This window comes from Eretmochelys imbricata, chromosome 1 (genome assembly GCF_965152235.1).
Source record: "Eretmochelys imbricata isolate rEreImb1 chromosome 1, rEreImb1.hap1, whole genome shotgun sequence".
In the NCBI taxonomy this organism is placed as follows: Eukaryota; Metazoa; Chordata; order Testudines; family Cheloniidae; genus Eretmochelys; species Eretmochelys imbricata.
This window is the reverse complement of record NC_135572.1, coordinates 153428583-153448648: the sequence shown is the minus strand read 5'-3', so window position 1 is coordinate 153448648 and position 20066 is coordinate 153428583. Positions and strand designations below refer to the sequence as shown.

Below are 20066 nucleotides of genomic sequence, written 5' to 3'. Positions count from 1 at the left end.
CTTGTAAGTGGCTGGATGCATTAATCTCATGTATATCATCTGCATCCCATGTTATCAGGTAATATTTAAGGGTTTGCTCTGTAACTGTAAATCACCAGACAGGGGAGGAGTATTAACCAGTGAGATGATGCAGATGATATAAGCATTAACCAGTGTGAAATACTAGTCTCCAACGGAGGTGTTACCTTCTTCCCAACAGATAAGGCCCATCACCACTAGACGCACTATTGTGGATCATCAGAGGACAAAAGACTTTGTTGATTGCTCTCCTCCCCCAATGCAGAGTTGTTCCTCCCATCAGCTGAACTGGCAGCTCAGAGAATTGGAATGGGATAAAAACCCTTAACAAGACGAAACTGCATCGCTATGCTGCTTGGACTCAAGGGCAAAGTTTTCTAGGCATAAGCAGGAGATCACCAGGGTTTAGCTTGGGTTAGCGCTAAGGGACAGCTTATTATAGAAGTCTATCTTACTTTTGAAACTTAAGACGGTAACTCATTGGGGTGTGTGTGGATGTGTGTGTGTATCTGCGTTAACCTTGTAAATAACTTATTTTCTTTTCCTAGTTAATAAATCTTTAGATAGTTTGTTATAGGATTGGTTACAAATATTGTCTTTGGTGTGAGATCTAGGATGCAATTGATCTGGGGTAAGTGACTGGTCCTTTGGGACTGGGAGTAACCTGAATATTGCTGTGATTCTTGGCATAAGGGACCATCTATCACAAAAGCTGTCCTGCAGTGGCTCAAGAGTGAGAGTACCAACCTCAGGGCAGACTGTTAAGAAGCAGGGATGTCCTATACTTAGTTTTCACCAATTAATTATTAGGTGTAAAGTCCTCAGGCACCAGAATAGCCTTAACATGGAGTCACAGACAGTCCCCTTGAATACGCTGATCTATCTCACCACCCAAGTGAACCTACCTTTGAGATAGATGGTCCTTTAGACCAAGAATCACAGCAATATTCAGGTTACTCCCAAACCCAAAGGACCAGTCAATTGCACCTCAGATCTCACAACAAACACAATGCTTGTAGCCAATCCTATTATAAGCTATATACAGATTTATTAAAAAGGAAACAAGACTTATTTACAAAGTTAAAGCAGGTAAACATACATACACAAATGAGTTACGATCTTAGGTTTCAAAAGGTAATAGAAGGTTCTATAATAAGCAAGATCTACATGTCCTTTAGGGATACTCCAAGCAAAGCAGCTGGGAATCCCTTGCTTACGCTTAGAAAACCTTGCCCCCAGAGTTCAAGCAGCAGTCCAACCCTCCTTGCAAGGGTTTCCCCCCCCCCACCCTTCCCTTCTGTGTGCTCTGAGCTGTGAACTTAACTGGTGGGAGGAATTCACTTGCATGACTCCTTCATGGTGGGGAAGACCAGAACAACAAATTCCTTTGTTCTCTTTAATGTTCCACAATAGTCCATGTGGTGTCAATGGGCCTTCCTTGTTGGCTAGGATGTAACACATTCTGTCGGAGACCAACACTGTACACTAGTTAATCTCTCTCTGCTGCCTGGTGATTTGCACAGTCACAAAGGCGCACAATACAAATACTTAAATATTACCTTACAATATGGGATACAGGTGCTATAAGTGAATTTAATGCATGCAGAAACTCACAAGCATTCAGTAAAGTGGTGTAAACACAAAACACATTCTTATATCATCTTAATGCCAATTTTAACAATACTAAACATTCAGGTGAGCCAGACTGATTGTGACTATGTGATTGTCAGTGTTCAGCTGAGACATGGGGACCTTGGCATGGGTGCTAGCACCTGGTCTTCCAGAGTCACAAACCCCATGTCAAGTTGCTGAGTAGGTTCGATATTTGCTATTGTCATTTGCTATTGCCTCGGGATCAATGAAGAACAGGCCTCCATTGTGTGTGGCACTGTACATGCAGGGTGGTACACAGTTTCTGCCTCAAAGAGCTGACGATAGTAGATTTTATACCGGACTTGTGCATATCATCAAAAACAGGAGAGCCCCTTTATTGAATGAGGGAAGATTGGTGAGGTGTAATATCTTTTATCAAACCAACTTCTGTTGGTGGAAAAGACAAGCTTTTGAGCTCCACAGAGCTATTTTTCAGATCTTCTTTGTTTTATTGAATGGCAGTGGAAATACACAGATGTCACAAAGTCTCCAACAGACCATTTTTCCTGTAGGCGATGGTGGTATATTGGTACCTGCTCCAGAATGCTGCTGATTGGCCAGGAACCCCCAAGCCATAATCATGAGAGTTCTAGCTGAACGGGGAGAGTAGGTAGTATATAATCTCTATTTAAAAACCTGTCTGATACCGAATTTGGGCCACAGATCACTATTGTAATCATCCCCCACCACAACCTTCTTCCTGCATTAGATTTCTGGGACGAAGGGGAGGGCAGGAGGAGGAGATGTCATTTTAAAGCAGAACGCTGACAAATAATATGCCATTAAACGTAGTAGACATCTCCAGGTCATCGATGAAGTTTGTTGTGTTTCAGAGATGGCATATGGACTTCCAGTAATGGCAACATTCAGCTTTACAATACTTCCCAGGATATGGTAATGTGTTTATACGAGATGAACATTTAAAGAGACAAATTTACTCAAATCCATCCTCCATAAAGCAACAGGTTGGCTTTCCACTGAAATTCAGATTACAAGTGTGTACACCTTCTGACCTTCAGGCTATTGATTTCTCTTTGGCACTGCCTAAATGCTGTTTCATACCTTTAAGGGGTAATGTTACCATCACATAAACTCATGTATTTCACAGAGCATAGCATAAAAGGGGCAAGCCATTATATAAATGGACTTTGTACAGTGTCTCTGGATATTACTAAGATTTGCCCATACAAATGTTTCCACCTTTTCCATGATAACAAGTGTACTTAATGAGGAGAGGGCAGGAAAAAACAGAGAGAGACTAGAAAAAAAGAATTAAGGATTTTGAGTAAACAGTACAAAGAACATATGTGCTGGTATGGGATGCTAGAAAGATTTAATTGTCACTTACTTGGTCAATCATGGTTGTGCCATTTGGGAGCAATTTGGTTATCATAAACCAGCTAGTCAAAAAATCTTTATAAACCTCCACATCTTTACAGTCTACTTACACACTCTTTACCCACAGTACAACAAATAATAAACTAATTCAAACAGCAAACAAAATACCAACAACCACCACAAAAAAACTCTTCCCCTTCTCACTGCATCTCCACACAAACCCTTTCCTCCACAAGAAACAGTCACATTTATCCACCTTAGGGCTGGTCTTCACTACGGAGCTAAATCTGCACTGCTGCCATCGATGTAGCGGCATTGATTTAGCAGGTCTAGTGAAGACACACGCAATTGATGGGAGAGTGCTCTATCCTATCGATTTCTGTACTCCACTTCAACGAGAGGCGGAAGCAATGTCAGCGGGAGAGCGTCTCCCATTGACATAATAGCGTGGTCCCCACAGTAAGTAGATCTAAGATAGGTCGACTTGAGTTACACTACTAACATAACTCAAATTGTGTCGCTTAGATTGACCGGCAGCTGTAGTGTAGACCAGGCCTTAGCTCCCACTGTTTCCCATCTTCTCCATAGTAATATGCTGTAGCTCTTATCTACTTCTTACTTACTTATTTATTACTTCTCTTTATACTCCCAGTTCTATGGTATTCAGCATTTTGAATAAGAATGTTCAAACAACACATAAATGTGCAAGTCCCAGGCTCCCATCTGAATTTGAATTTTACCCTATTCTTTATCTCCTTTTCTCCAGATTTTCTCCTGGCAGCGCCAAACATTTGCCCGGGATAAACCTCTGGTCTGGCCAAGGATAATCTGAAAAAGTTTGCAAATTGTTGGGAAACACTGAAAAATTTAAATCCTTCATGACGAAGAACGATCATTCTAGTGGTCAAAAAATCATCTGAACATGTGCAATTCAATATGTGGTGTGTTCACATCTCTGCCATGTGGTTTCTAGTCTCATGTCCAAATCCATATATAATCTGACCATTCAAGCCCAAGTGTAGCAACTTCCTAACAGTCTTGGTTACAAGGAATACACGATGACTTGTCTTACGTACTAGATCACAGGAGTGTTGTAAGGATTAATGGTCATAAAGTGATTTGAAGATGTAAAATGCTATAGCCTGTAAGTGTTCCCTGTTATTACAAAGTACAGAAACGGAACAATGATTTCACCTCTACTTGCAGGTTGGGTCTCTAGGTCATTTGTGCTGTTTCAGCCTCACAATGTGTCCCTATTTACGGCCATAAATACAAATTCAGTCCTGCGTTTGACTAGCCAGGGACTCAGCTGCTGGAGCTGATACTCCAGTTTTCTCCATGTGGAATGACACTTCACCTTTTAGCTCCTTGATTTCTCTTGCTGTGTTCTCAGTCCTCAGTGTTCTGGGCACACAGCTCTCCATGCTCTTCTGGAAAGGACTGAGTTTACCAATCATTGTGGCATTAGTTCTTCTGATTTCACTGGCTTCATCTAAGAATGTCTATGAAGTTTTCATGTCCTGGAGTGTTTCTGCCAAAAAACCTGTTCCTCTTCCTGACCAGCGTCCATTCACAGCTGTTTCTACTCAGCCATTCTGTTCTTCTCAGACAGAGGAAGCTGTACACTCAAATCAGAATCAGGGTAATAGCTTTTACAGATTGTCCCTTTAAAAAGGGGTATTTTTATGAATGTACTTTTTAGAGCATTTAGGAATATTTTTTCAATATTTTCAAATCCAACAGAAACTCTGCTTTGAGTTGGCACTGAGCAAATTGACATTTCAAACATTTCTTATTCTCCTTAATGTATTTTCAGCCAGGCTGTGGCCCAGCTTTCTTGTCGGTTAGTGCAACTTCTGTCCCAAACATGAGCTATGGGCACAGATCTGAAGAGTTATGCCTCCACCTGAATTGTGCCCCCAGTCAGGTGCAACTACTCAACTTTCTGCTAGAAATTAAATTGCAAGTGCTAAAATATACGCACAAAGTGGATGCTGCACTGGATTAGAGGGAATCCAACCACAGACCCCTAAATGAATCGGTATTGTGCACTCTGCAGGATTGATTTTTAGTCCGTGGACTGTACGCTGTCTTTGCATCCTGCAGAGAAGCTGGAACAATATGGCTCTAAAGCTGCACTACAATCCCCTCCTACTTAATGAGTAACTCAATGGTAATTCCAACCTGAAAAGGCTATCCCATGTCCTTTAAACCAACATCTGCACTGTAGTTTTCCACAGGCAAAAATCACTCCTCTTAAAGGCAACTTGGACAGTTTTTATTTTATGTTGTCCAGTGTATGGGGATCATTTTCATGAAGAGCACCTGCTAAACACAAGTTATTCCAGCTGAAAATCAACGTCAGACTTCGATTCCAAAAACAATTTGCTTTTTTAAAAATTATTATTTAAACCTCAACAAGCAAAGTCTGGGCTTCCCAATTGTGCAGACATCATCAGTCCCAAAGCAGCTTTTCAAACACTAATTGTGATTGAGAAATCATGCCAGAGTAATAAGACACATCATACCATTACATCAACTTTTTCCATTTCTGAGAACTGGTACATTCCTTGTACTAGTCAACAAATTATGCAAGGGAAAGGCCAGCACAACATGCTCTACTGCAGAAGAACAAACAGTGCAACTTGCCTTTTACTTGATTAAAACTATTCTAAATAGAAACAGTGAAACCTCACCAAAAGCTGTATCTCTGCCTGCTACATTTCTGTTAGCCCTTCTTAATCTGAAATCAGTCCAAGGATTCCCTTCTTATGTGGATCAAGCAAGACAGATTAATAAGTAAATGGTAACCAACTTTATTGTATTCTTCACATATTAGGCTACATTCAGCTGTCTGCTCCACCAGGCGTAGGGGCTAAGTGAGGTAGGGAGTCACTTCACACACACAAACAGGCCAGATAGACTCTACAGTGCACAAGTGTGGGCTGGGAAGTATGCCTGCCTGAGTGTCATGCCCCCACCTCCTTAATGGTGTAGGGGTGACGGCATGCTGGAAGTGAAGAATGTCTAGCCCCCCAGCTGGCTGGAGTGGAGACTGCCATCAGCAACAAATACTTGCCAGCAACACATCAGGGTGCACTTTACACTTGCTTGGAGCAGCAGCAAAGTGCATTTCACATTGTGTTGCCTGCAGTCTGTCATGATAAATCCAGCCAGTGCCAGCATGATTCTCATTGCAGAGGATGCATTGGTCTGCATCTCTGTTCTTCTTTGCTGCCCTGTCCGATTCCATCAAAGACAGAATTTAGCCCATAAATTATGGATTGCCTATAGTAAATATCCAGACAGGTCAAAATTCTGACAAACAATCCCAGTTTGGCTTCTTTCTATATTGTCCTCCTAGCTGCAAACAACTTCCAGCCAAGTTAAAATGCTACATGTAAAAATACAGCACGCACTACAGATTCATTAAAGATGTGACTAGGCTAAAGCAAATTTGGTGATTTATACTTGGTCCAGATCCTTATCTATAAAATATCCTGCAATTTGCCTCAATCCTGTAGGGCTGAATAATCCAACATGTTACCTCCCGAGTCCTCAAACTCTTTTGGATGGATTTTTTAAAGATATCAGCACTGAACACAATTCTGACTACCTAAAACCAGATTCAGATAGAGTACAGAGAGCACTTTATAATAGTGCCATCAAGGTTAGGAACAAGAACAAGTTGACTACTACTGGTTGTCAAGAAGTGAAATACAGTAGTAACAAGCTAGTGTTATCACATCTTCTGGCTTCTTAAAGTTCTAATATCCGAGGGTTTGCTGTATGTCTGTTTGAAGGATGAGTCAATGCTTTGAGATGGTTCAGGTACAACTGACCATCAGCACAGAATGCAGAACCAAAGCATGAGGTTTCCTCACAATCAAGACTCAGACAAGAAAATGTTAGTGTGGTTCTTTAGCAAAGACATCATGGTCTTCTGGTGACAAAGAACAGACAGTAACATCCAAGAGAGAGTAGTCAGTCAGAAGTCTTAATCCAACTAACCCAATTCAGGCTACCTGAGCCTGGGTTTCTGTGGATAATGGATCTGCTAAAAGCTTTCCTCAGTACTTGGAAGCAATTATACTGAAGAATTTAGAGATAGGCTCGATTCAGCAAAGCAATGAAACTTGTTAATAGGGATTTGACTAAAATAAAATCATAGAAACATTGCCCAATACGACAATATTCTAAACTAAATAATGCTCAAAAATACTGAAGCTTACAACCATGGCACAGTACAGAGAATTCTTTTTCTTGAACCAAAACATGTAGCCATGCATAAGTCACTCCTAACTTCACTCCCCCAGTTTTAACACAGTCTGTTCATACTGTTGAACCTCTATAATGGACAGTCATACTCCCTGTTACAATTTACCACAGAATGACAGGATGTGCAAGTCAAGCAAAGAAAAGAGAAAGGGGCTACACTGTAGTAAACTACAGTCAAAAGAGGAGAGTGTTGCTGGTCTTTTGGCAGATGAGAGCACGGTCTTCACCTACAGCACATTGACTGAATTCATGTGTTTTAAGGTGAAGCAGAATAAACTCATATGGCACTTCCCATTTTCAAAGCAGTGCACAAATATTTTAGAATGTGGTGCCTCATGCCATCAAAAAGGTTGACACTTCTAAAAAGCCTGATGCTGGATTTTTCACATTAAATGACCAAAGCAAATGCCAGGTGTAATGATAACTTTCAAGGGTCGTGTTTACAGTCATCCTGTTCCGGGTCTAGAAGAGAGAAGGCAAATACTCGCTCAGATGGAAGCAGTTTAATCCCATGAATGTGCATGTACCCCACTGTCCTGTTTTGGAAATGGTTTGGCACTGGGCGTCTAAATGTGGTTTTCTTTCTCCTATTTCTGCACATTTTGAGGGGATTCTCACCATTCCAGGCAAGTGATTACTACAAAGAAGGATCAAGATTTTGTGGAAGATGCAGGTTGTATTCCTGGTTTTCACTGGTGTAAGCACCATAAGCAGCTTTCATAATTTAGAGCAGTCCCTAGGCTTCTTTTAACTAGTCTTTGCTCCTTTTCGACCCAAATAGCTAGTCAGAGTTTGGGCTCTGGGGATGTTCCAGCTGAAAGTGGAAACTGATGGAGTCTGGTATTTTCTTTGATGGAATCTTGTTTATTTAAAGGAATGCACAAAATCCTGCTTCTCTGAGTGCAGAAGGAACTGAGAACAAAACGAGCAGTTTCTTAGGGCATGGCTACACCTGCAGATGTAGAGCGCTTTGAGTTAAACCAGACTTCGTAGAGCGCAGTAGGGAAAGCGCTGCAGTCTGTCCACACTGACAGCTTCAAGCGCACTGGCATGGCCACATTTGCAGTGCTTGCAGCGGCATTGGGAGCAGTGCATTATGGGCAGCTGTCCCAGCATGCAAGTGACTGCAACGTGCTTTTCAAATGGGGGTTGGGGGTGGGGTGGAGTGTGACAGGGAGTGTGTTGTGTGTATGTGGGGGGAGAGAGAGAGTGGGTTTGGGGGGGCTGAGAGCATGTCAGCATGCTGTCTTGAAATTCGGACAGCAGCAGACTCCCCTTCCCCCCGCCTCTCTCTCTGTCTCACACACAGCATTCCACACTGATGGCTTGCTTTGTCTCAGAGTAGATAAGCAGCCGGCTGTCAGAAACGGAGGTTTGAAAGGGCATATCTGCATTCCTGCAGCGATTCCAAAACAATGACAAGAGTGGCCACTTGACTTAAGGGGATCATGGGATGTTTCTGGAGGCCGATCAGAGCGCAGTAATGCAACACCTCATTCATACTGACGCCCGGGCGTTGCAGCCGAGGCACATCAAATGTTATTCCACTTGCCGAGGTGGAGTACCAGGAGTGCTGTAGCCGTAGAGTCAGAGCCCTCTATGTGCCTTGCCAGTGTGGATGGGTAGTGAGCGAGGGCACCCGGGGCTACTTTAATGCGCTGTAACTCGCAAGTGTAGCCAACCCCTTAGCTTACAGCCCCCAACCCTCTCGTCAACATCAGACTCAAAAGCTCTCTAGCTTTTTCCAGGGTCACACTGTACTTAGAGGACACTGCTTGGCTTTCTTGCCTCTCCCTCCCTCTCTGTACTTTTGTCCTCTCTTTCTGTGTGATCTCTACATGCAAATACCCTACCCAAAACAATACTCAGTCAAAAACTCCTGGGCAGGTTCACACGTACCTTTTGTTTTACATTGGAGCTTATGCTTACAGTAATGTTAATTGAAGGGTAAATTCATACCTATCAATCTCACTGGGGTTTTAACTCAACCCAAAATTTCACCCAGCTCACAACAATAAGTTAGAACTGTCACTAGGCTTCTTTAACCAATGTCAGGGCCAGGGCAGTTTGAAAGTCAGGGAGCCGTAGCCAGCTTCCTAGTGTTCCCTGAATCCTCCGCATGCCAAAATGTATCATGAAAAGTGTGACTTTTAGACTGTGGTTTTGGCATCTTGCTCCTTACAGCTGTGCTGTTGTTTTGTAGCTAGGGAAACTGAACTCCTACGTTGATTTAAGGGGTCTCTCCTCACAAAAATCAAAAGGTTTTGTTTTTGTTTTTTTTAGAAAAGTTAGCAGAATGAACAGAGTTTTAACAAAAAAAAAAGGAGTACTTGTGGCACCTTAGAGACTAACACGTTTGACAGTTATTTCTCTCCCACCCTGAACTTTTTTCTTTTTACAGTGAAGCTGAAATAAGCAAATAGTTTGGGTCACCACATAAAAACCAAACCAAAACAAACAAATTTAGCCTGGCTCATTCAAAAACTATGTTCTTATTTTAAAGATCTTTGAATTTTATAACAAGATCTTTAAAAAAGAAAGCCTGAAGAGTGAAAAGCCTATCCAACATAAGGATCAGCTATTTAGCTTTTGAGTTTTTTATGGTCCATTTAAAACAATGCTTTATTGGGTTAACCTCTGTTTGACCCAACAGAGGGACAAGTGATTTTCCTTGAGCTAGTCATTAGTTGAATCATAACTGCATATTCCCAAGGAGAAACTGCATTTAAGTTGAAAAAAGAAAATCAATGAACAGATGACCAAAGGACTAATAAGCATTCTAAGCTCTGTCCCTTATTATAATCCTTCCCTGAAGTCAGGGGAAGAAGAAAAGAGAGAAAAAACCCACCTAGTTCATGTAGTATAATTGTATACCTGTGAGAATGCAATTCCAAAAGCCACTCCAGCTATGATTCCCATATTTGTCTCCATAAAACTGGTTACCAGATCATAACAGCCCTGTAAAACAAAGACAAACATAATCAGCCTTTAAGCGTGTGTGCCCCTTCCCCCATTTCATTTGGCTTCAGTCAGAAATTGGGTATTTTTATCATGACTTCCAACAACATTTTAACTTATTTAATAACTATTCCTGTTAAGTGATGAGTGTACCCAATAATCGTGAAGACAGAAGCAGTATGTTTTAGAAACAAATTTTCTCAAATGGGAAAGACATCTAATGTGATGCTGTAATAAATAAGACACTGCTGTATTAAGGAAAATCTTTTTGATACTAAAAAAAAAAAAAAAGGCGGCTTCAATAGAGTCAATCTGAAAACAAAGCAGAACCTGACAAGTTACAGGCAGTAGAAATGAATCATGATTGCTGTGACAATTTGGGAATATATCTGTACAATTTATGAATTGTGTGAGAGATTACGAACCCTTATGAGTACGTCTATACTGCAATCAAAGACTCACGGCATGGCCATAGTTGGCCCGTGCCAGCTGACTTGGGCTCACAGGACTTGGTTTGCAGGGCTAAAAATGGCAGTGTAGACACCTGGAGTCTAGGCTCCAAAAAGCTGCAAGGGGGGTGGGGGGGTCTCTGAGCCTGGGCTCAAGCCCGACCTGGAACATCTACATTGCTATTTTTAGCCTCGCAGCCCAAGTTCCGCAAGCCCGAGTCAATTGACCCAGGTTCTGACATTTGGCACTGCAGGTTTTTAACAATATTGCACTGTAGACGTATCTTATGTGCCTGTGTCAAGCTGCAAACTCCATTCTGAATGCCCAGCCTTTTGCCTTCGCTATGGTCTATTTGTCTCCACATTGATTAAGATGCCAAAGGCTGGTGGCAAAAGAACAATAGAGGATAGTTGACTCTAAGACCCTAAACTGCTGGAAATCTATTCACTTTTCTAGACAACAGACGGTCCCTATGCAGCAGAACTGGTTTAGCAGGGGGAAGTCACCTTGGTAATGAAATCACCTGGTAGGGATTTGTGTCCACAGGGGGAAGCTGACATGGGTGTCACCTAGGCCAAAGGTTTCAAAAGGGCAGGGGCTGGTCTTCTGGGTGGGGAAGGGGCATTTTCTTCAGTTCAGTAGGGAGAAGCAACCCAGCACATACCACCTCCTGAAGCAGTGGACTCCCTACCTGCCTGGACCTAGATGGTCCCCCAAGGACTCACAAGAGAAGGGTGAACTAGTGAGGGACATTGCAGTTTAAGATGCTTATTGTTTGGTACGAGCTGTTCTCTCCTCTGCTTTTATATGATTAAGTAAAAGCATACATGTGTTAGACTCTGTGCAGAGAGTGCCTCTCTGTGCTAACTACTCCACAACCGTTACATGCCCTGAGAGTTACACAGTAACCAGAAGCTTCACACCTTTGAGGGGAGTTCTGGGAGAAGGGTGTGTTTAAGTAACTGGGGCATCCTGGGAGTCAGCGCTGGTGCTGGGGGTCAAGGGCAGGTGGGCCGAAGAGCCCCATATGTGGGAAAGGGATGACAGACCGAGTTAGGGCTAGGAAATGTGCCAGACAGGCCAAGGGAGAAACTGGTGCTGCAACCTGATGAGGCTCCAGAAGCTTGAAACACCCATGGGATCCAGAGCAAACGAGGCCTTGATTCTGCTCATTGCAGTTCCAGTGCCTGGCCAGGAGGGGGCGCTTTAGCATCTGTAACACTAGCCTATTTCGGAACATGCTGCTGTTTAAAATAAGCATGGCTTGGATGTGTAGGGAGGTGTCCTGCCTGGCAGTGTCCCTCTAAAGGTACCAGGCATGGTCTGGAATGGTTTATTACTTTTAATATATGACAGTACTGAAGGTTTGGGTTTTTTTTGGGGGGGGGGGGCGCGGTTCGACTGTTTCCTTGAGTTTTTTTTTTTTTTTTTTTTTTTGAGAGGAAAAGAACAAACAAGCCCTCTCCCCCTTCAAATACACATTCCTGGTCTACAGTCCAGACCTCGATCCCATCAGAGCCACTCTCCCCCCACCTCAATACGTTGCCTTTAGAAGTTAGGGTAGGAGGCAGAGAATTTGTGTGCATAGGATGTCCTTCTCCTGGACATGCTTTTGAGATCCGTCTCTCTTTCCCAATACATATATTTTCTTAAATTATTTTTTTCCAAAATGTGCTTGCAATTAGCTTTTCCAGTTTCAGGTATTTAAATGAATCCAAGTCACTAACTGAAAACCACAGGAACAAAGAGTCCGTCTTTTCCCCCGATACAAACCCCACCAAGCCACACACAAAACAACCCATCTTTTCTCCCCAAACCCAGCAAGAACTTATTCTCAAACTGAGGCCACTCGAAGCGGTATTTTAGGGTAGATGTTAGATCTGTGTCAGTTCTATAGGAAGCTAAGACAAGAGTGAAATTCTACTTGGCTCCCCTTTCTCAGTCTTGACTCCAGCACTGCCAGTGTGACATCGGCACAGACTCTGTGGGTGCTCCGCGGCTCAAGCACCCACAGGAAAAAAAATAGGGGGTGCTTAGCACCCACCAGCCACAGTGGCTCCAGCCCGGGGTCTAGCTGCTGATCAGCTGTTGGGCAGTGGGGCCCCTGGGGCTGGCCGAGGATCAGAGGAGCTGGCAGGAGGTGCTCGGGAGGGGCCTTAAGAGCAGAGAGGACCTGGGTGTGTGGACCTCGGGGGAGGAGGCGGGGCGGAGCACCCACCAGGATAAAATAAAAAGTCAGTGCCTATGCAGTGTGATGAGTCTATTCATCATACAGATGCAAGTGAATAAACAGACTCCAACCCTGCAAACTCTTAAGCATGTTCTTAGAGGATATCAGGGCCTTATACTGCACACTAGTGGTCAGAAGAAGAAGAAAATGCCCTTTGTTAAATGTAGGCCATTCATGACCTAGATTACATGATTTCTTGAACCTCTTTTGTAATATGAAATTCATTTTTTTTTAATCCTCAGAGTAATGAAGTGGTAGATAAAGTTAAGAGTAACTCAAGAGCAGGGCAGCCATAAATCAGTTATGAGATGTTTCAACATACATATTAATCCCTAATTACATCTTGCAGCATTATACTATACATCATTTCAAGGTTACTCGTTTAACATATCAAGCAACTATGGTTGTATGTCCTAAATATTATGAAACGAGGCTAGATATTTCAAACAATTCTTTCATTCTGCCAAATGTGGCTTCATATTTTTCCAGGCTTTCCCAAAGGTTCACAAATCTATTCTGTTCAATAGCCAGCACAAGATGTAACAGCTAACAGTTATGGTAATTTGAGAGAGACTTTAAGTCTTACTTGTTAAAAAATTCATGCTAGTAAGATATCTTTACTCATTCTCCTTGTTTGTAGAATGGTTTTCCAGGACATCATACTTTACTGTTTCTGGCAATTTATTGTATGATTATGATTTAAGTGCTCAGTCCTTGTTGTTCACACTCAGAACTGGTGCACCCTCAAGAGCGGTGCAGACATTACCAAACAAACCTGAAAAATTCGGTACATCATAACCATGCAGCTATTGTGCGTGTGTGTGTGTATGTGTGTGTGGGGGGGGGAGGGCGCCACAGGGGAATCCTATTTAGCAACTACCACTTCATTTGCATCCCTATTCTTGTTCCTTTATTTTAGAGAAAAATAATGCTCAGCATTTGTTTGTAATGCACTTTGGTTAGCGAATCCTAATGACATCTCAGAGTTAGCCTCATTTAATAGATGAGGAACCAGACACGGAGATTTAGGGCTAAATTCATTCGGCATCACCATACCTAACTTTTAGGTGCCTAGGAAAAAAACACTGGGATTCCAAAGCCTGGGTTAGGCATGCAGGTTCCCTATAAAATGAATGGGGAGAGATACGTGCTTCAGAATGGTATTACAAAAGCCAGCGTGCTAGGTGGGGAGCAGCCTAAATTAGCCAATGGAAGAGAGGTGTCCCAAGCCCCGCCCTTCTTAGGAAGTTTAGCGCTTAAATCAGATTGCAGGGAGGCGCCTCCCTCTGTTTTGGATTCACAGCTGCCTTTCTTGGCATCAGGTGCCCATGCCTTTTTTTTCTTTTTTTTAAATATACAAGACGCTGGGGGGTGGGGGTGGAGACCTCTCTCATAACTTTTAGCCCAGTGGTAAGGGTAGTCACCTGAGATGTGGGAAACCCTTGGTTCAAGTCCCCCCTTTATCTCAGGGGGAGCAGGGATCTGCCACCTGTCAGGTGAGTATCCTGGCCACTGGGCTACAGGGTATTCTAAGGTGGGGCTCCCTCAGCTGTTCCACTGTGAATAAATCCTGAAGAAGTCATTTGGGTCAGAGAGAGAGAGAGAGAGAGCACAAGAAAGCACACACATGAGGATGATGCTGTAGCCTGGCAGAGCACTCACCTGGGAGGTGGGAGACCCAGGGTCCTGTCACCCTGCTCCAATGAATTTTTTAATGATTTATTCACAATGGAACAGGAGACGGGGAGACTGAGGGGGACCAACATCTAGAGAGCCTCAAGTACTCCTTTTCTTATATCCCAATGGCGAGGGCACTCACCTGACAAATGGCAGATCCCTGTTCAAATGCCTTCTTCCCCTCTGAGGTGGAGGTAGCAATTGAACCAGGGGTCTTCCCCACCTCAGGTAGGTACTCTAAACCCCTGGGCTAACAGTTGTGAGGGAGGCTGTCCTCTCCCTTCCCCTGCTGTTCTGTGCATGTCAGCATACAGGGCCCAATCCAGCAAGCGAGCTCTGAGTACACTTAACAGATCGGGCCCCACAGGCCAATCAGGCGGAGGAAGACATATCTTCTTTTCACGAATTGCTCTGTGACTTAAACTTCTGGACACCTACAGTGAGGCTGCATCGATGTGTTTGGATGGAGTAAAATAAGTGTCTAAAGAACTTTTCCTGGAAAAAGTCAGGCATTGAGAGAGTTTAGGCACCTACACGCAGTTTTCAAACAGCTGGATGGGGGCTTTGTGAATTCCAGCAGAGTCTGATTCTGGAATCTAGGTACCTAAAGCGACAGTTACATGCCTAGGTCCTTTTGTGACTCTAGCCCTCAATGACTTCCCAAAGTCACTTAGCTAATCAGTAGCAGAGGTGGTAAACACAGTCCAGGAGTTTCTGACCTCCAGCCGTGTGGTCAGACCACTAGAATAGGCCTCCATTGGTAATTCATTTGTACTCTTTGTGATCTTTTAGTAACTTATTTTACTTAACCTTTTTTGAAGCCTGTTCCTATTACTGTTTTTTGAAGATGAGGGAAAAGACTGCATTTCAAATGTATTTAATCTGTGTGTGTGTGTGAGTATGAGAGAGAGGGAGAGAGACCTCTACAACAAAGGGACCTGTATGTCCCCAGTCCTGCAAAAAAAAAAAAAAAAAAGAAATACACAGACGAGTATCATAAATAAGGTTAAGATTTTATCACAGTTATTTTTAGTAAATGTCAGGTCACAGGCAATAACCAAAAATTCACGAAGCCTGCGACCTGTCTGTTCAGAGACCATCAAGGCTGTTCCTTCTCTGTAAGCTACAGTACTCGACCAGTCACAACTCCTTTTGCTTTGCTTTTGTTCCTATTCCCCTACCATCTCTCAGAAATAGCCCACCTTGTTCAAGTTTCTTTGAGCAACTCAAAGATCTGGGACAGCTCCCAAGCAGAGAGAGTTCTTTAAGTCTTTGATTTAAATGGCAACAAACTGATTTCTCAAATGTGGACAAGACCTTTAAACTATCTGTGGACAATTCTGTCAAAATAATCAAGTCAGCTACTTCAGAAATAGAGACTCTATGGGTAAGGGCTGGTTGAAAATAATAAAATTAAAGATAAAACAAAGACTGGACCTCTGTGAAGTGAGAGTGAATGCTGGTCTACATAGGGGGGCAGGTTAGGTCGGTATAACTACGTCACTCAGGGGTGAGGAGTTTTCATACCCCTGAGCGATGTAGTTATACCCAAGTAAGTATGTAGTGTAGACCAGGTCTCAGTCAGAATTCCTCCTGGTGCAGCTCAGCTCCACTGCACCTTCCCCTCCTCCCTGTCTACAAAACACAGAATCTGGCACTAATTAATGAGTGTAAATTAATGTCTCTGCAAATCATTTAAACTCAGCCAACACAGCAACATTACATTGATGGCAATTATTTCAAGTTTCACAATAGATTCATAGATTCATAGATTCATAGATATTTAGGTCAGAAGGGACCATTATGATCATCTAGTCTGACCTCCTGCACAACGCAGGCCACAGAATTTCACCCACCACTCTTACAAAAAAACCTCACACCTATATCTGTGCTATTGAAGTCCTCAAATTGTAGTTTAAAGACCTCAAGGAGCAGAGAATCCTCCAGCAAGTGACCCGTGCCCCATGCTACAGAGGAAGGCGAAAAACCTCCAGGGCCTCTTCCAATCTGCCCTGGAGGAAAATTCCTTCCCGACCCCAAATATGGCGATCAGCTAAACCCTGAGCATATGGGCAAGATTCATCAGCCAGATACTACAGAAAATTCTTTCCCAGGTAACTTGGATCTTACCCCATCTAAAACCCATCACAGGCCATTGGGCCTATTTACCATGAATATTTAATTACCAAAACCATGTTATCCCATCATACCATCTCCTCCATAAACTTATCGAGTTTAATCTTAAAGCAAGATAGATCTTTTGCCCCCACTACTTCCCTCGGAAGGCTATTCCAAAACTTCACTCCTCTGATGGTTAGAAACCTTCGTCTAATTTCTAATCTAAATTTCCTAGTGGCCAGTTTATATCCATTTGTTCTTGTGTCCACATTGGTACTGAGTTTAAATAATTCCTCTCCCTCTCTGGTATTTATCCCTCTGATATATTTATAGAGAGCAATCATATCTCCCCTCAGCCTTCTTCTCCTCATCATCCCTGTTCCAAATCCATTAGCACTGATTGGCTCACATTAGGCTATTATGACTGAAGGATAGGTTAGTGGAAGCTAATCCAGTATTATCCTTCTTCTTGGTATGGACTGGAAAAACACTATTTGACTGTTTTACAAAGGCAGAGTCGTAAATGTGACCTCAGTCCCCATCTCCAAGTCCCTGATGGACATGCAGTTGAGTTACAGTACCAGCTGAAAAAGATTAAAATAGAACACAACCAACCATTTCTGCATTTTTCTGTTACATACAAATAATTTCTTGTGTTAACAGTTACACTGGAAATACACGAGAAATGACAAGAGAAATAAATCATGAAACGCACTGGGGCGAATTCATCTCTGCTGTAACCACCGAAGTCAATGGGGTTATATCAAGATTTAATTTTGCATCAGGATTATTCCCTTTATGAACAATTTATTACCTCTCTTGAAAATCTTATGCAAAAAGTCAACAGGAAAGAAATTCTGTGCCAGCAATGAATGTCTCCTTGCACAACACGGTAGTAGGGGTGTATTTTCTATATGTGGCATTGTTTCCCCTTTTTTCCTCTTTTCTTCACATTTTCTGCATTTTTATTCTATTATTAATTTATATGTTTTGCTTTCTCACTCACTCTCTCTCGATACTACTCTCCCAATCGTCTTTTTGAAGGTGAGGAGGGGGGTCAATGTTAGCTCTGTTCTGCCTGCAGCAGTATAAATCCAATGAGATTAGAAGGGGCACAGCAAACATATCTCACTACCCCACAACGCTTCATGTCAATCATCCCTATTTTCTCTGTTTGGGCTAACTGTTAGCATCCAATGCCTGAAATTTCTGACAGAACACAAGTTTTTTTTGGGGGGGGGGGGGGAAGTCAGTGAGAATGAGTACCGCTGATTGACATAAGTATCGAGGTCAGCTGCATCACTTCTGTGTATTTAAACAGTTTTGCCAGCTTTGCCTCTGTGCAAGATGCTGTACCTGACCAAATGTGATGGGAACGGGAAGTGAGTTCACATCCCACCGGTTGGGTTTCTGTGTCTGCTTGTTTCAGAAATGTCAATTTAAGCGTTTGGTGGCAAGCAGTGGGCAATCTTATCCACCTCTCCATTCCCAGTTTCAACACTCTTCATATCGCTAGGCAGAAACCGCACTTCAATGACACTATATGTAGTAATGTGCGAACTAATTCACCGGATGGTTGCATCTCAGTTGCCTTTGGCACACAGTGGCCTGTACCTTCTGGTTCACTTTAGTGGCAGCAACAGTCATATTGCGCAGATCCTGGGGATTGCAGTCACTGGCGTTCATGCAGCAGCTTGGGGGAATACCGTGTTCAAAGAAGTAAGGGCTCGTGCTCCAGTTGGTGTAGTTCTGAATGCCACAGCATCTTAGCTACAAAGAAAAAGTAGATAATAAAAGAAGCCAGTGTTAAAAGAAGCATAGGAATAATTTCAGATCTTACCTCTCAGAGTGACGTCAGACCAAGGGTTCTCACTGAGACTTATTTTCCAAATAAGCCTGGGTCTGATTCTGCTCACACAGAAGTCAGTAGCTTAATTCCCACTTACTTCAGTGGGAACAGGATGGGGCTCTCTGCTTATACTGAAGAATGGAGTAGTTGAACTACTGACAAAAATAGGTAAGTTACCATCAGCGAACACTACTATACTGGAGGACGGGGAGAAGGCCAACAATGTACCTATCTTTTAAAAAAGGTGCTAAGCATGATCCTGAGAAATCTAAATTGAAAAGCCTTCCCTTGGTAATAGGAAAAACATCTGAGAAAAATGAGAGAGTTATAAAGCATGTAGGGGGACCACAAAGAGAGACAAAGCAGTACAGGTTTAAAAGGGTGAATCAAGCCTCTCTAACTCATAAGACTTCGTTAAAAGAGTTAACAAAATAGCAAATAAAAGCAGAACTGTTGCGTTTAGATTTTCAAAATGCTTTTGGAAGGGTGGGAGGTGTGTCCTATTCTAGTTTAAAAACTGGTAAAGCCTGTCGAAGATGAGGAATAATTGACAAATTCTCAGAGTGGCAAGATATTATAAGTGGGGTGCCCTGTAGATCAGTACTAGGACCAGTGCTACAGATGGAATGAACATTTTTCCATGATGGAAGAACTGACTGATGACACAAAAGTATCTAGGTTAGTCAATAATAGGTAGGACCAGAAGTAACATTTAAACAGTATAACTCTGCATTCTGGTCACTTGATTTGGCTGCATTTATGTGGTATCCAGTATTGGTTTCAATTGTTTATCTCGCCCTGTTGTGATGTTTCCTCATGCAGAGCACTTCTGGCTGGAAGGCTGTGGCAGTCTCCCACTTAACTGCCATAGAACCTTCTGTGGACCATGTAGTACATCCTGCTGCATTGTGACAGAATGGATTTCATGATTCCTGGGTGTCTAGTCTAGCCCCAAATATCTCAAGTGAGGGAAAAAGCATCGTCCTTTTGGTAATCTTGTTCCACTGCCAAATTCTTCTTATAATTAAAGCCTCACTTCCATTTTTAAAACCTGCTGCATCTTTTCCTCCACTATTGTTTATTCCGTCTTTGTTTTGGAAGGACAATAACCTGTTTGAAAACATCTCGTGGAGCAACTGTAGGCAGTCATGTCTGTTCTTCACTGTCTTTTCTCCCAATGGAACATGCCCAGTTCTCTTAACCTTTCTTGATAGGTTTTATTTTCCAGGCCTTTCACTGTCTTTGTAAAGAGAACTGCTATAGGTTATCAGCTAAACAGGATGCTAGATTACCAAATCCTGATTAATCATGTTTGAATTTGTAAATCTTTATAATGCTACTGGCAGAGCCCCTTTAGAATAAGAACTGCTCACACTTTATGATCCCAACTAAACACCAAACAACTAAAGACTAGCACAAGGGCTTGTCTGCATTATAAAACTTGCATTGTGTTTAACTAAATACATGTAAAATGAAGTTTCTACATTAAACTAGATC

General features: G+C 42.5%; 1 protein-coding gene across 1 annotated transcript in view; it reads right to left on the bottom strand.

The window, feature by feature from the left end:
• The window catches only part of TSPAN7 (tetraspanin 7), a 183234-nt gene that overhangs the window by 6231 nt on the left and 156937 nt on the right, over positions 1-20066 (bottom strand). Inside the window, exons 5-6 of the mRNA XM_077807224.1 lie at positions 18335-18490; positions 10162-10245 (exon numbers count right to left, since the gene is read on the bottom strand). Coding sequence (XP_077663350.1) covers positions 10162-10245; positions 18335-18490 — 240 coding nt within the window. The remainder of the gene's footprint in view (positions 1-10161; positions 10246-18334; positions 18491-20066) is intronic.